We start from the raw sequence: 12,882 nt of genomic DNA, 5'->3' as shown, positions 1-12,882 counted from the left end.
CATCATTTTTTCATAATTGAGCTGCAAAACTTTCTAGTCTAGGAAAATTTAGATGGTATAAATTCAGCAGGTCCAAATCAAAGGGCCAAATTGATGGAAGAAATATTTTTCTAGAGCTAATATATACATGTTTATGCAGCTAATCTAATTCAGATAGTCACTGTGCCACAAACAGCTGGAGACCGTCAGCATTTTAGGGTTCATCCTCAGCTTTTTTACCAGGTGGTATTTGCATAGTTTACATGTGTTATTTCCAATAAAATGGTTAGAATAAATTTTTTTACTGGGGATTAAATAAATTTTCTGCATGTGCTTCTACTTACCTTTCACTTCCAGTATAAGATCCACTGACGTACACAGTCCTTTTAATTATCAATGTATTTTCAGAGCCCAGCTGTGCTATTCTAAATACAATTTACAGTACAATTTAAGTTCAATTTAATCCAACAGAGAAAAATCCTGTGGTAAAACAACTTCTTTATGTCTCATTTCTCAAGCCATCATTAGCATTCTTTTTCTAAAATATATTTGGCTTGACTAATAAAACACTTTATAAATGCTTGGTAGATGACAGGGACATTTCTTTAACACTCTGGTAAATGTTTCCTGCTTTCAGATTAAACCAATAGCTAAAATATTACTGTGTACTTTGGAAGTGCTGACTCAGAACTGTAGCCAGGAAAGGTCTCTGCAAACCTAATTCCTACAGTCTGTTCAGCCTTGACCAATCCTCCTTCTGTTTTATCTGCAGTCTGCCTGTTTTATCTGTAGCCTGCACATCAGAATGTGATTTTGCCAAACACCATGGAGTAGGGAAGCACACCTTCCCAGGAGAAGCCAGGAAAGAAACTGCAGTCAAGCTCCTCTTGGGCTGCTTGCTTAACCTGAGACATTTATCACCCTGAGCTGTAATTCTCCACTTGTCGTTGCAAACAGAGCCCAAAAATAACAGACAGCAGCAAATATATGACATTTACTATGCACTGGCTTTCTGAAAACTCAGATTTTTTGACTGTGATCATACCCACATGTTAACTCATGGTCATTAATGCAAAAGGAAGTTTGTCATTCATTGAAGAACAGGAATTTGGCTGGAACTGTGCTGAAATGAATGTGCCAGAAAGTATCATAACCATTCTCTAGAAGTCTGCTGAAGATGTGGTTAAATACCATATATTTTATAGCCCACTTAATTCCAAGTAGGTTTTGAACTCCTATTCAAATATGCCTTTGGAAAGCAAATAGCCTGCTCCATGTCTCAGGATAACACTAAACAGTCTGCCTTACCTAACTGCTCTAACTATATTCAACTGAAAGTTAGATCACTCCTTATCACAGTAACATCAGTAGCTGGAGGATGAGGATTTCCACCTGATAATCTAGGGACCTAACAATTTTCTATCTGTTGCCCAAAATACAGCTCCTGAACCAAGCCGCAGAATGGAAGCTCCAGGCCAAAATGTTAAAGGAGCAAGAGACTGTCCTACAGGCACAGGTGACGTAGGAGAGGTGATTGCATGGTGTTTGTTTGCCAGTTTTTAACCTGTGAGGCACATCCCAGGTAAAGTATCCAAACTACTTTCTGTGTATTCCTTCTAGCCTCATTCTACATCCCATAGACTATTGCAAAGGAAACAGTCTATTTTCAAGCCAACTGTAAGCTAATGCCCATACTGCAAATCATGTGGGGTGTTTAGTCTAAAGAAGAGAGGAGGAGGCCCTTTTTGCAAATTGTTCTTATTTAAAAGAGGTTTGTGCAGATGGAGAGAGATTTTTTTGCCAGGGCATGTGGTAGGACAAAGGGTAAAAGTTTTAAAGTGAAAGAGGAGAGACTTCTTTTACATATAAGGAAGTAATGTTTTGTTGTGAGGATGGTGAGACACTGGAAAAAGTTGCCCAGAGAAGTTGTGGATGCCCCATCCCTGGTAGTGTTCAAGACTGGATGGATGGGGTTTGAAGCAACCTGGTCAGTGGGAAGAGTCCCCACTTAAGCAGAAGGATTGGGCTATGTGATCTTAAAGGTCCCTTCTGACCCTAATCATTCTAAAGTGCTGATTTATGAGTGTTTACAGTGCTCAACGACAGAACAACGTGTGTACCTTGATTATTCACCGTAACTATCTGTCAGGCAGGTTTCTTATACAGCATAGCACTGGAGTACATAATTATCAGGAAACAAGTTTACCAAACTGGACCTGCTGTGCCCATATGCTTTTCTGAACTGGGGTGCAAAGGCAGCATTTCCATTAACTTTGACAGGAATTCTGTCTACTAAGGGCTTATAGAGAGGGGTCTCTAGGATTTCAGTGCTTAAGTGTAATTTGAAACTTCCAATAAAATAAAATTACTTGCCAAAATTACACCAGGAGTCAAGCTGAAGTGAAAGGCAGTAAAACCAAGACATAGGCAGAATATACTACCCTTTGGGAGCAATGCAATAATCCCTTTTAATAGTCAAGTGAGACCTTGAATCAATGAGTGAGAACACTAGATGACATCAATAAGAGAGAGTATCAGTAGATTTTTCTAAATGTAAGAAACAATTCTGTAGATTCACAATTATGACCTGTCTGTGAGAAAGAGTCTCCCCAAGCAGAACCCTGAGGGTGGTGGTGCCAGTCTGTCAGCCCCTCTTGCAGCTGCCAATCTCCTCAGCCATCAGGAAGCACCCTTCTAGCTCTTGTTCATAGTTAATCATACAGGCAAATTGTCCCAGCTTTTTTCTTGCAGATGGTCTAACTGCTACCTGTTGAGCCGTCAAGAAATTTCAGTATTAAACTGATAACATGGAAGCATGCTAAGAGGGGTTTTGTTTTTCATGTGCTTTTTCAGAGGCTGAGATAAGCCAGTGGCACACCGAAGAATATCATATAAACTGCTGCTGACAATAGTTTGACAGGTTCTGCAATAGAGCCTCAAAGACCTCCAACTGAGTCTGTCCTGACTGCAAGCCTGCTCCCAATTTTCTCAGAGTGGTTTTAATTAAACTTTTATGTTCAACCAGAAGAAAAAAATATTATGCAGGCAGACCTCTGTAGCCAGTTCAATGAAGCTGGAGGGAGGTACTGATAAAAACTAGAACATTTGAAACAGAAAAGGTGTTTTTAGAAAACACCAGTCAAGTCTGTAAAGGCATTGAGAATACATGTGCCTCTTGCAGACTTGTGCAGACAAAAATTAGGTTATTCATTTCCTGAAATGAAACATGCAGTTAAGTGTGTTGCTCAAGTGTGAGAGCTCTGTCACTCACATATCAGCCTTCATTTGGAATTACTGGGAATAATAACATTATTAATATTATTTTAAAAACTTTTTATTATTTCCAGTATGGTAGCACCAAAGGACTTCCCTCATGAACCAGATGCTGTAATGTAAGGTGTTGTGCAAGTGCAGAACAGAATAAAGAGCATAAAGAGCTCCTTGATACAAACAACACAAAGCAATAAATAGATATTATGCCCCATCCCTGGAAGTGTTCCAGGACAGGTTGGATGGGACTTTGAGCAACCTGGTCTAGTGGAAGGTGTCCCTGCCCACGGCAAGGAGGGTCTTTTGGGTCTCTTCTAACACAAGTCATTCTATAATTAACAGAGGAACAGCTGCACAGAAATTTATAAGATGTTAGGTCAGTGAGATAGGGAGAAGCCATAGTATAACCTTCACAATGAGATATCACTCTGTTTCAGAGGTGATGATAAACACACACTTCTTCCTTGAGCTGGAAGGAACTGGGGACATCATGTTCATGCCAGCCAGTCTCTGGATGGCACAATGTGTCAGAGACAGTCGAATCCGGCACTCCAAATGGTAACAGGGATCTGGCACCAGCTGAGGAGGTACACCCAAACTGTGGTGGTGCTTCCCAGGATGCTGCACACTCTCCCCATGCCTAAGCATGATGCTTAGGCAAACTATTTTAGCTCCATGCATTGAAACCAAATAAAAAGATAGAAGCCAGCCAAGACTTCTAATGTTTGGTAGCCAGCACAGGGCAACCACTAAACCATGGCAACAAAGAAGAACATAACAAGGCCAAGGGGGTGTCTCCATCATAGCACCCTCTCAGCATGGCAGTGCTGAAGAGCCCCCACTTCCCCCACTTGTACTCACAGCAGTGCTGCCTGTGCTCTCCATCCTCATACAGTCCTGCTGGATGCAGCAAGGCAGTCCTCATCTCCTGATCTTGGGGCACTAGGGCATGCTCCCAGTGAGTGACATCTCCCAGAGCCTGTTCCCAGCCACTCGGAAAACATTAATTTATTATTCAGTTTAAATTGCAGAAGCTATTCTTAGTGTTGTGGTGCTGTTTAGAGCCCCAGCTGAGGTCAGAGCTTGCCCTGTTCAAACATGAAATGTTTTTGACCTAATTAAACAATTTGCAAATATTGGAAGGTAAAGCTGAGACAGAATTGAGGTGAGCTTTTTTAAAACAGATCTGGGCTAGGAGCCTCAGTTCTCTGACTCCCATGCTTGCTCCATCATCTGGCTTTGGGAAACTCTGACATTTCTCCTTAGAGCTGAGATATCTCTTCCAAATGTCAATGTTCCACTGCTACACCTGGTATCAGTGGCCCACCTAGGCTGTGGAACTTGGGCTGCTAAAACAAATCCCTCTGCATTTTTGTTTGTGCCTAGCCACAGCTCTGGCTACGGTCTTGTATAAATACAAACATGCAAGCTTCATGTCAGCCAGCTCTGATACTGCCACCACTGAGTGCTTGGAACAAGTTAATGTCCTGAGTTTTCACCCAGCTCTGTGGGGAAGGGCTGCAGTGTGTACCCTTCTCTCGGCCTCTGAGGCCCTTACAGCCCAGGTTATACCTGGCTGGAACCCTGCATTTGTGGCTGTGGCAAGGGGCACATAACAGCTAGCTTGAACAAGCATGATACATAAAATAACTGTACTTGATTTCAAAATCAGAATGAAACCCACCCCACTATTAGCAACATTTTCTAAATCTTCTTTTCCTCAGTAACTTCACAGTAGTATCAAGGGAGGGAGTGAGTTGGCTGGAACAACACTAAAGAAAAGCTCCTAGGTAATCCTTTATCCAGCTCCCTGCTGGTGTGGAAAGAGAGGGCAGCCAGTTTCCACTCAGTATTCCACGCCTGGAATACTGCAGGCTGCTCTTGACCCTCCTAGTGCTCTGCAGCCACCCTGCTTCAGCCACCACATGTGACACTATCACTTTTCCTAACAGCTGCCAGGCTGGACAGATGAAATGTCTGATGACCTAAACACTGCTGGGGATGTTCTGGCACCAGAAGGAACAGAACAAGCTGGAGCTGGTCTTCTTTTTCAAAGAGAAAAAACCCAACAAGCAAACAAATAAACAAACAGAATAAAACAACCAAACAAAACAACAACAACAACAACAACAACAAAAACCAAACCACGCAGGAAAAGCCCAAAACAAGAAAATCTTAAAGAAAAACTAACCTCGGATCTTTAGAACATTTGCTCCCCCAAAACCACCTGATGATTTTACATACCAAAAAAATTGTAATAATGACAAAATACAACCACAGATAGACTTTCACATGGCTGCCAGGTATAAACTGATAGCAAAATATGGAGCCCTGGTAGTCTGAAATTTGGGACATTGCAACAGAACTTTCTTCTGCTCTGCTTCACAGAGTGAAGTGAAACTGGCAGAAGAGGCTGGCTGGGGATGGCTTGCTCTGTCTTTGCTGGCCTTGCCTACAGCTGCAGTCCAAAACAGAGCTGACAAGGTGCCCTCTCAGCTTGCTCAAGCTGTGGTACAGGGATGCATTCTGAATGAATCCAGTGCAGAATCACAGCAGTGTGAAAGTAAAGGGTGGGCTTTGTTTACACACCAGGTAATATAGAAAGTGAGCAGTGACACTCCTCTTTAACTGGGACGTCCAGTGAAGCACATCAAGCACTGCCTGTGCAGCTCCTGGCCACAGCCTGAGCCACCAGGTGGAAAGATGGAAGAAGGGAAACCATGACTGCAGCATGATGTGGGGATGCCTCTCCCCCAGTTCACTTGGACACCAAAAGCATCCTAGCCAGAGTAGCACCCAGGTCCTAGCCTGGCTGGAAGAGTACTCTGAGAAATCCACAAAGCAGGTGAACAACCAGGCAGCTATGCAGTATTGACCTCCTCTTCCAGGGCTGAAACCCCCAGGTTAAAGCTGGGGTTTGGTGACATCTGCATGGTGAAGCAAGGCTTAAAGCTCAGGCACAGCTCTACTCACACTGGCTCTCATCTTGAGTTAATCACACTGAATGGTCCTGCACAGCATCAGTGGTTGGACCAGTTCAGGTTAGTCCTTGCCCATGGAGATGGGCCAGGGATCAAAGCAAGGAAAATGTTTTCAGAAGTCTTGACATCTACAGAATTACTTTTCTTCAGGACACCCTGCATAGGGATACCACAGCTGCAACTTTCAGGAGAGTAAGGCATCCTTAACTCCCAGGTCTTTTTAAAATCACTTGTCTGGCTCTTTCTATTCTTACTCAGTTTATCTTTCTGCAATGGAGGAATCATAATAGTTTGCAACCATAAAAAGTTGCTAAGAATTTCTGAAACTAATTTCCATGTCCAAACATAATACTTATTTTATTATCTTCTACCAAAGTAGAAGTTCACCATCCTGGATGTTCTGAAATTACTGAGTTTTTTTTGTTTTTTTTTTTTTTTTATTCTTCTCTGTTAATACAGATCACTCTCTACTCTGAAAGATTTGAAGAATTTCAGAAAACATTGGCCAAAAGCAATGAAGTGTTTGCCACATTCAAACAGGAGATGGAAAAAGTGAGTAGGAGCTCATGCCTGAACTCTGTAATTGATACTTTCCTTTTAGATTTTGATATTTCTCACTCTAATAATTCTACCTGAGATGAGACCATCTCTGCACATTTTGAAGAATAATTTCATCAACATACAGATAAGATTTAGGACACACTCAGCCACAACTGACAGCAGGTTAGATTTCAGCTTTGCAAGCTGAACAGCAGAAAGGAGAGTAGAAAGCTCTCCATTTCAGCTAAAACTGAAAATGCCAGGAAGAATAAATATTTTACCTAAAATATAATGTGGTGGTTGGATACAGATCCCTAATACATACCAGAGGGGGAGCCTGAAGCCACGTGTATCAGACCATGTTCTCAGGAGTGCCCAGAACCTTCTGGGTGACTGACACTGGTACAGAGAGTTTGTTATAGGCTACACATATTTCCACTAGAGTGTGTAGGCAGATCTGAAGCCCACCAACCCCTTTACACCATGTGGAAACAGTCCAAGAGACTGTTTCCTTCCCATAATTAATGGGAGTTAAAAACCAAACACATCTACATATTGTACCTGCTTTCATAATAAAAAATGTTCTGCTCTGCCACCAAGGCTCAAAATCCTCATGCCCTGATCCAGGAAACACCTAATAATTCTTCACAGAGAGTTCTGCCCATAGAATTCAGGAAACAAACAGGAAAAATGGTGCTGGTGGTGTGTTCTGGAAGTAGTATAGAGGGGTGACTAGCCCAGGGGGAATTTCCCTGGCCTTAAGGCCTCAGAAGAGCCCGTCTTTAACTTTCTAGAGTCTAACACTGCAGTCTGGTAAAGACACAAACAGATTCCACCAAATTCTTTGCCTTTTGTTTTTGTGGTAGTTTGTCTGCTGGAAGTTGGCTATAATCAGCTGGTCCTACTTTTGGGACTACAGACTAGAAAGTGATATAGCAGCTACTTCATATGAAATCCATCCCTTAACATAAATTATTTCTTAGCACAGACACTACAGCCGCTGGTAGAAGAGCTCTAAGTAGAGCCAAAGACTTGAATAAAGGGGCTGTCCTAATTTCATCTTCAGCATTCAGGAATTTCTGTTGTGATTCAGCTTTTTTTCCTGATTCTATAGATGACAAAGAAAATGAAGAAGTTAGAAAAGGATACTGCTACATGGAAATCCAGGTTTGAGAACTGTAACAGAGCATTACTGGATATGATTGAAGAGGTGAGCAGTCTTTCCATCTCAAGATGCATCCTTTTCCCCACGTAAAGCTTTAACTAGGAGATGAGATAATCCCAGAAGTCAGTGAAAAATTTCTTCTTGAATCTAAGAGTCTTTCTTTCAAGCTATCTTGATAATTGGATGTCTTTAGAGAAAAAGACAATCCCAACTGCTTTTAGATTGTGCAGGCTACATCCACTACATCCATGAGAAACTGAATTATGTAACTCTGAATTTTAAGTACGCTAAAAATGGGTGATTCTCAATGCTCTCTCATACAAGCAAATTGGCATTAGTTCACTTCATGCTACTTTCTGCATAAGAGCATCCACCCAGGAAATTAATGTGTTCTAGCTAATGAACTTTAAAATCATGCCTTTCATTAACTTCCTGTGTAGTCAGACTCTAGGAGTCAAAAGCAAGTACTGTGTCTCACCATGCTTTTAAATGTGCTGTCCCAGGGGCATTGCAAAGGAAGTTCATAAGCACATTGGAACTCATTCAAATAAGATAAGAGGCTGCCTGAAGTTTCAGCCCAAATATAACCTGAACTTGGACCAGATCTTTCTGGTTAGCTTTGTAGCTTTGTGCTATTGCTATTTCTATTTTAATGGATTTCTGTATCTCTTGTTTCCTCATTGGATGTAGAAAATGTTCCAATTCAGGATGCTCTTACAGAGCCCAGAAGCAAGATAAACAAACAAACAAAAAAAAGGCAGCTTGTTTGCCTCCAAATTCACACCCACACCAACCAAAAGTCTAAGCAGGCTTTTGGTTGCTTATGTGTATGGACATCCACTATGCTTTTATTATCTCTCCAGATCATCAGCAGGTATTCCTGCAAATATATTTGAGTGAAATTGATCTGAATGTGTATCCAGAATGTTAATACATTGTAGTTACAGGGATGAATTTCCTCTTGAAATTTTGGTCCAAAACACCATAGTTATTGAAGAGCAGTTGGTGAAAGGCAGCCACTCGGCAGCATCCTCTGAAGGCTGCTCAAATAATTTCCTAATTGCCAGTTCCACCAATGAATTGCATGCACCCAAACTGAGCCTGTACCTTTGCCTGATGTCTTTGACTACAGAAAGCCATGAGGTCCAAGGAGTATGAGTGCTTCGTGCTGAAAATCCAGCGACTAGAGAACCTCTGCCGTGCTCTGCAGGAAGAGAGAAATGAATTGTACAAAAAAATCAAGCAAGCACAGTTCCCAGAAGAGGTGAATGGAAATGGTATCTTAGAAGAAGAAGAAGAAGACGATGAAGAACATGATACTAAAACAACCCCTTCCCCCTCTGAGCAGGCAAGCATTGAGCTGCATGAGAGTGACAAGAGGATGCTGAAGCAGCTGGCTGAAGCTTTCAGGGTGTCCCACAAGGGAGAGGAGTCCCTCCCAAGCAACAGCAGCAATCCAGAGACCTGTGACACTCAAACATGTAATGCCGTCCTGGTGCCAGAAGCTCTTGCTCCTCTCATTCCACATTCAGAGGCTAGGAACAACTGTGAGCAGCCCAGCACAAGCACACCAACACCCACTGAACACACACCAGCACCCACTGAAAGTATGACAGCACCCACAGACAATGTGTCAAAGCCCACCAAAAGCATGCCCTCAGTTCCAGACAGGGTGCCAACACCCACAGAAAGTGTGCCAATGACTCCCGAGAGTGTGCTTGTACCCACTGGGAATATGCCAATACCCACTGAAAGCATGCCAGCAACCCCCGAAAATGTGCCAACCCTCACTCAAAACACACCCATGTCCCTTGGGAATATGCCAGTACCCATTCAGTGTCCACCAAAAGCTGCAAAATGTGCAGATGACCCAGCAGATAGATCTGTCCAGGGTCAGTCTGTGGAGCAAACAGGGGATACAGACATGGAAGCAGTGGATTGAAGACACCATATGTCCAGGCTTGTCTTATGCAAACAGAGCTCTGCTTTGTCCTCTAAATAGATACCTTTTTTTAAGAAACAAAAATCTATTCCTAAAACACACTCATGTATTTGTATGCAAATGAAATGCACTTCTCTTTGCTTCCACTATCCAGTAATAATGGGTCTGCAAATTTTGCAGTCCTTCATCTGCAAATTTTGCAGTCCTTCATGTGCTTGAAGTATAATATTTTCTTAATGACATGGAAATACAATGAAATCACAGGACCTTTTTTTTCCCAGGCATAATGAGTCATCTCATTCAGGAAAATAATTTTAGTGTTGCACTTCCATGTCTCAAAAATCAATGCAGTTCTCATGCATATATTTAAAGACTCATAATTAATTATATCTATTTATTTTGACATGGCATAAAAGGTGGCCAACTTGGACACGCAGTGATTTTAATAAATGAGGTGAAAGGAATCTGTAATTACAAAGTGAAATAGTGAAACCATAAATGTGGTCAGCCATATCCAAGGAGTGGTGCTACAACCAGAGGTGAATTTTTGGGCAAGGAAATGACCACTCAGCACTGTAACCTAAACACCCACAAGCTTTCAGCCTTATCTTCCATTGGTGTTTTCTGCTCTGTGTTCTAGAATAGGTTTTGTTTTCAACAGAACTACAGGGAAAGGGAAAAGATCTTATCTAGATTCACATAAAATAACTGAAAACAGCAGAAATTTCCAAATTGATGGCAATTCCCAAGGTAGGGGGCACGACTCTCTTTCTACATCCAACAGAAAACTGCTACATTATCATACTATGCGGAATCACAAGGCCGACAATGGGGATCATGCCTCTTTCCATCTCACAAACTAGGTTAGAAGTTCAGAAGTTGGTTGCAGATCCCAGTTTCTAGGCAAGGAGAATAAAACAGAGTGGAAAATACCAGGATGTATTCAAGAAGAATACAGGAGAATAATTCTGAGATCACGATTCTGGACAGTGCTGTCCTTCCCAGTAACAGCCACATGAACCACAGCTTCCTCCTGGAACTGCTGCATGTGCTAATGCTCCCAGGAGAAGATTGAGGACTCACCTGTCACCCCATTCTGGAAGCAGAGCACAAGTCAATAAGCCAGAAGCAAAGAGGAACCAGGAAAGCAGGAATCCCTTTCACGACACCTCCAGGAGCTGGCTAGATTCCCATCCCCTTTCTTGTCTAACTGGCTTTTCCCATCTGCCTGCCAACAGCTGTTGCTTAATAATGTAGCCACCTTGTCAGAAACTGGTTTATTCTGGTGCCAAAAACAGAGATGACGAAGGAAGGAGGAAAGAGAGGATACCTACCCAGACAGCTCCACAGTCTCAAGCAAGGAGAGTAAGCAAGCTTTTTGAAAGAAGGTTAAAATAATCCTGGGGGACATTCCCTGTTTCTCATTTCTTTCCTCTGAATTCCATCCAGGCCTTTCAGAGTCTTATCTGGATAGCTTAAGAATTTGAAAAGGGCAATTTACCAAGATGTTTAGAGGTTAGAAAGGGAAATCTTACAATCAAAGAAACCCATGTTTATAGACAAATCCCAAGAAGACCCCAAAGACAAAGCAACTCATTCAAGCCAAAGTTGAAATCCAGGTGAACCAAGAGAAAAGATGTAATCTTTGACACACTGTGGGAAACAGTGGCCACAAAGTCTTTCCAGCAAGCCACCCTCCAAAATTGGGGTTTGAATCTTTGCTTGCTGCCAAGACGGTCCATACCCTGGTTAAATATGTCTGTGAACTGCTTGGTTACAGAGCTAACCCTTGGAGTATACGGAGCATGAACTGCAAAAGTGTGTTTGGATAGGGCCTGTAGCTATCATGACTACAGTTTTCAATTGTGAATGCCTTACATTAGATAACAAGACCTACAGGATTTATCTCATGTCTTTAATCATGCAAAAGTAGATAACTTGAGTCTTAGTTATCTTAAGCTCCTTTTATAAGCAGTGGAGAAGGAAAAGCATCTTTTGAGGATAAGTTATCCCATGATAAGACTGGTATCCAAGTCAGAAGGAATTACTTTCTCTCCGAAGATGATCTTTCTCTTCAGATGCTAGAGCCAGCCTAAGACAACTAATTTAAATTTAGTATGTCTATTGTGAGGTATTTAAATTAGGCAATATGAATTCCATCAAATATTCAGATTCAAAGCCCTAAGTGAATGGCCATCTCTGAAAACCAAGCCAGTTATGTTCCTGTGAAAACATTCATCTATAACAAATCTGTTTCCTAAGATAAAAAATTGTACTCACCTGATACACTTCTTTTAGTTTCCATTGACTTAAGTTGGTAGAGATATAGTTTCTGTTACAAGTTTTGTTTGTTATCAGGGTGACTTTTAAAATTAATGCAATTTATATACTTGTTAATGTTTTGGGGGTTTTAATTCTTGATCTTGTTTGATTCTGTTGCCATTTTAGTAACCACCTGCATGAAACTGACTTCTTTTTCTTTAAATACACCCTTTTGTTTTCTTCAAATAGCGGTCAGTTGTTGATGTTTTCTTATACATTCAAATATTTAATGCATTAATAATGGCCTTGCAACTTTAGGTTATTTCCATTTTACATAATCATTATGGTCACATCTTTAATTATGTAATTCATGTCTCATACCTTCGAACTTCAGCAAGCAAAGAGACAAGGATCCTACAGATAAAGCTTCCTACATAGTTATGATTTATTCTTACAGCATTATTCCTTATGAATAAATACACAGCCTTCTGGGAAAATTACTCCCACTCTATTCCACCTTCCTCATTTTTGCCCTTGAAATTCTAACACTGCACTCACATACTTGAAGCTCCTATTACTATGAGTTTCTCTCACATACTTGTTGCTTCTCCTCTCTTCTCATGTACCAACTGAATTTTATCCCAGCAGTTTCCTCCTCATTTTCAGTATGTATGCACACATATAGTGCTGAAAGCACAGGAGAGTGACCTCCATAGCTTTTAGTTTCAGGATTTGGCTTCACA

At 41.4% G+C, this 12,882-nt stretch overlaps 1 protein-coding gene across 1 annotated transcript in view; it reads left to right on the top strand.

Annotated features, from left to right (window-relative positions):
- Nucleotides 1-12,385, top strand: part of TXLNB (taxilin beta) — a 34,702-nt gene extending 22,317 nt beyond the window's left edge. The window contains exons 7-10 of the mRNA XM_021553067.2: nucleotides 1,421-1,495; nucleotides 6,690-6,782; nucleotides 7,885-7,980; nucleotides 9,068-12,385. Coding sequence (XP_021408742.2) covers nucleotides 1,421-1,495; nucleotides 6,690-6,782; nucleotides 7,885-7,980; nucleotides 9,068-9,877 — 1,074 coding nt within the window. The 3' untranslated portion in view covers nucleotides 9,878-12,385. The remainder of the gene's footprint in view (nucleotides 1-1,420; nucleotides 1,496-6,689; nucleotides 6,783-7,884; nucleotides 7,981-9,067) is intronic.
- Nucleotides 12,386-12,882: the final 497 nt, after the last annotated feature.

The sequence above is a fragment of the Lonchura striata genome, chromosome 3 (assembly GCF_046129695.1).
Source record: "Lonchura striata isolate bLonStr1 chromosome 3, bLonStr1.mat, whole genome shotgun sequence".
NCBI lineage: Eukaryota > Metazoa > Chordata > Aves > Passeriformes > Estrildidae > Lonchura > Lonchura striata.
Note: the sequence above shows the minus strand (reverse complement) of the source record. Positions and strands in the feature narration are given on the sequence as shown.